The 1197-nt window shown below is 37.9% G+C and overlaps 1 protein-coding gene across 1 annotated transcript; it reads right to left on the bottom strand.

Moving 5' to 3' along the window:
- Window positions 1-194: 194 nt before the first annotated feature.
- LOC110109738 lies at window positions 195-1127 on the bottom strand (the record flags this gene model as incomplete). The annotated part of the gene is made up of 1 exon (XM_020840933.2): window positions 195-1127. A coding segment is annotated over one exon (933 nt), but the record flags the coding sequence as incomplete, so codon positions are not given.
- Window positions 1128-1197: the final 70 nt, after the last annotated feature.

Here is a 1197-nt window from a genome sequence, read left to right as displayed (position 1 = left end):
TTCACTATTTCTCTGAGATATAAAGAGGCTTCCCTCTTTTTATCCCCTCTACAATTCCAAAAGATAATCGACTCCATATTAAGAAATAATATGGGAATGATCCCCTACTATTTTGCAATGATCTATGACAATTCTTCTCTTCCTTTGAGTATTTTCCAAAGGTCCTAAACATCTAAGTTCTTTGGATAATTTACCTTTCACAGAATTTGACAAACCTATTGTATGCTCCTCCCTTATCTGTTCAGCACTACTATCCTGCAATTCAAGAGAACCAACAGCCTCATCTGAATCCAAATCATTAGATTTACCAGAGATCTTCACATTCATCCTTTCAGCAATCTCTCCCTCCTCTACATCACAATCCAAAACTTGGAATTTATTAACAGCAATTGGAATTTCCTGAACTTGAACTGCAACATCTTGAGTCTCCTTCGCTGACTCTGTTTGGACTGACATTTTTTCGGTAATACAAACCTCCTTCACCTCAGCAGCATTCCCCTGTTTCAATATAGCAACAGGTTTATAAACCTTTTTAATAGAAGTATTAACACCAATGTTTTTTTTGGCATTTTTGAATCTTCTATTGTTAAACTTAACATGGATCCAAGACCCATATTCTTCAACATTCTTCTTAACCATATCAGATTTTACTTCCCCAACCTGATTTACAAAATCTCTAGGACCTTTATCTTTCAAATCAGTTTTAGTAACAACAATAGAATCAGGACATTCATCTTTGCTATGACCAACTCTACCACATTGGTAACAAAGAGAAGTTAATTTTTTGTATTCCACCCGTTGAAAGGATCTTCCGTGAATACCCTCTATCCAAACACCTGTAGGGAGCTTTTTTTCCAGATCAACGTGAACGCAGCATCGAGCATACTCCCTCTTTCCCCATTTGAATGAATTTCCATCCAACATCAAAGGAGTACCTATCATTGAGGCAATGATAGGGATATTGTCCTCATCCCAACAGCTCAATGGTAGTCCTGGGAAGCGGATCCAAACTGGTGATGTGATTCCTTTAAGCAAATCAATGGAGAAAGAAGGCGACCATCTGTCCATGCCTATGATGTGGTTTCCAATGTACCAAGGGCCCCATTCAATACTTCTTCCATGGATTCCTGATTAGCAAACGAACACAGAATCCAATTATTACCCAACGTCGTTAGATGGAAGCTACTATATTTACTC

This window comes from Dendrobium catenatum, unplaced genomic scaffold, assembly GCF_001605985.2.
Source record: "Dendrobium catenatum unplaced genomic scaffold, ASM160598v2 original_scaffold_110295, whole genome shotgun sequence".
Classification (NCBI taxonomy): Eukaryota; Viridiplantae; Streptophyta; class Magnoliopsida; order Asparagales; family Orchidaceae; genus Dendrobium; species Dendrobium catenatum.
This window is presented reverse-complemented; position numbering and strand designations above follow the sequence as displayed.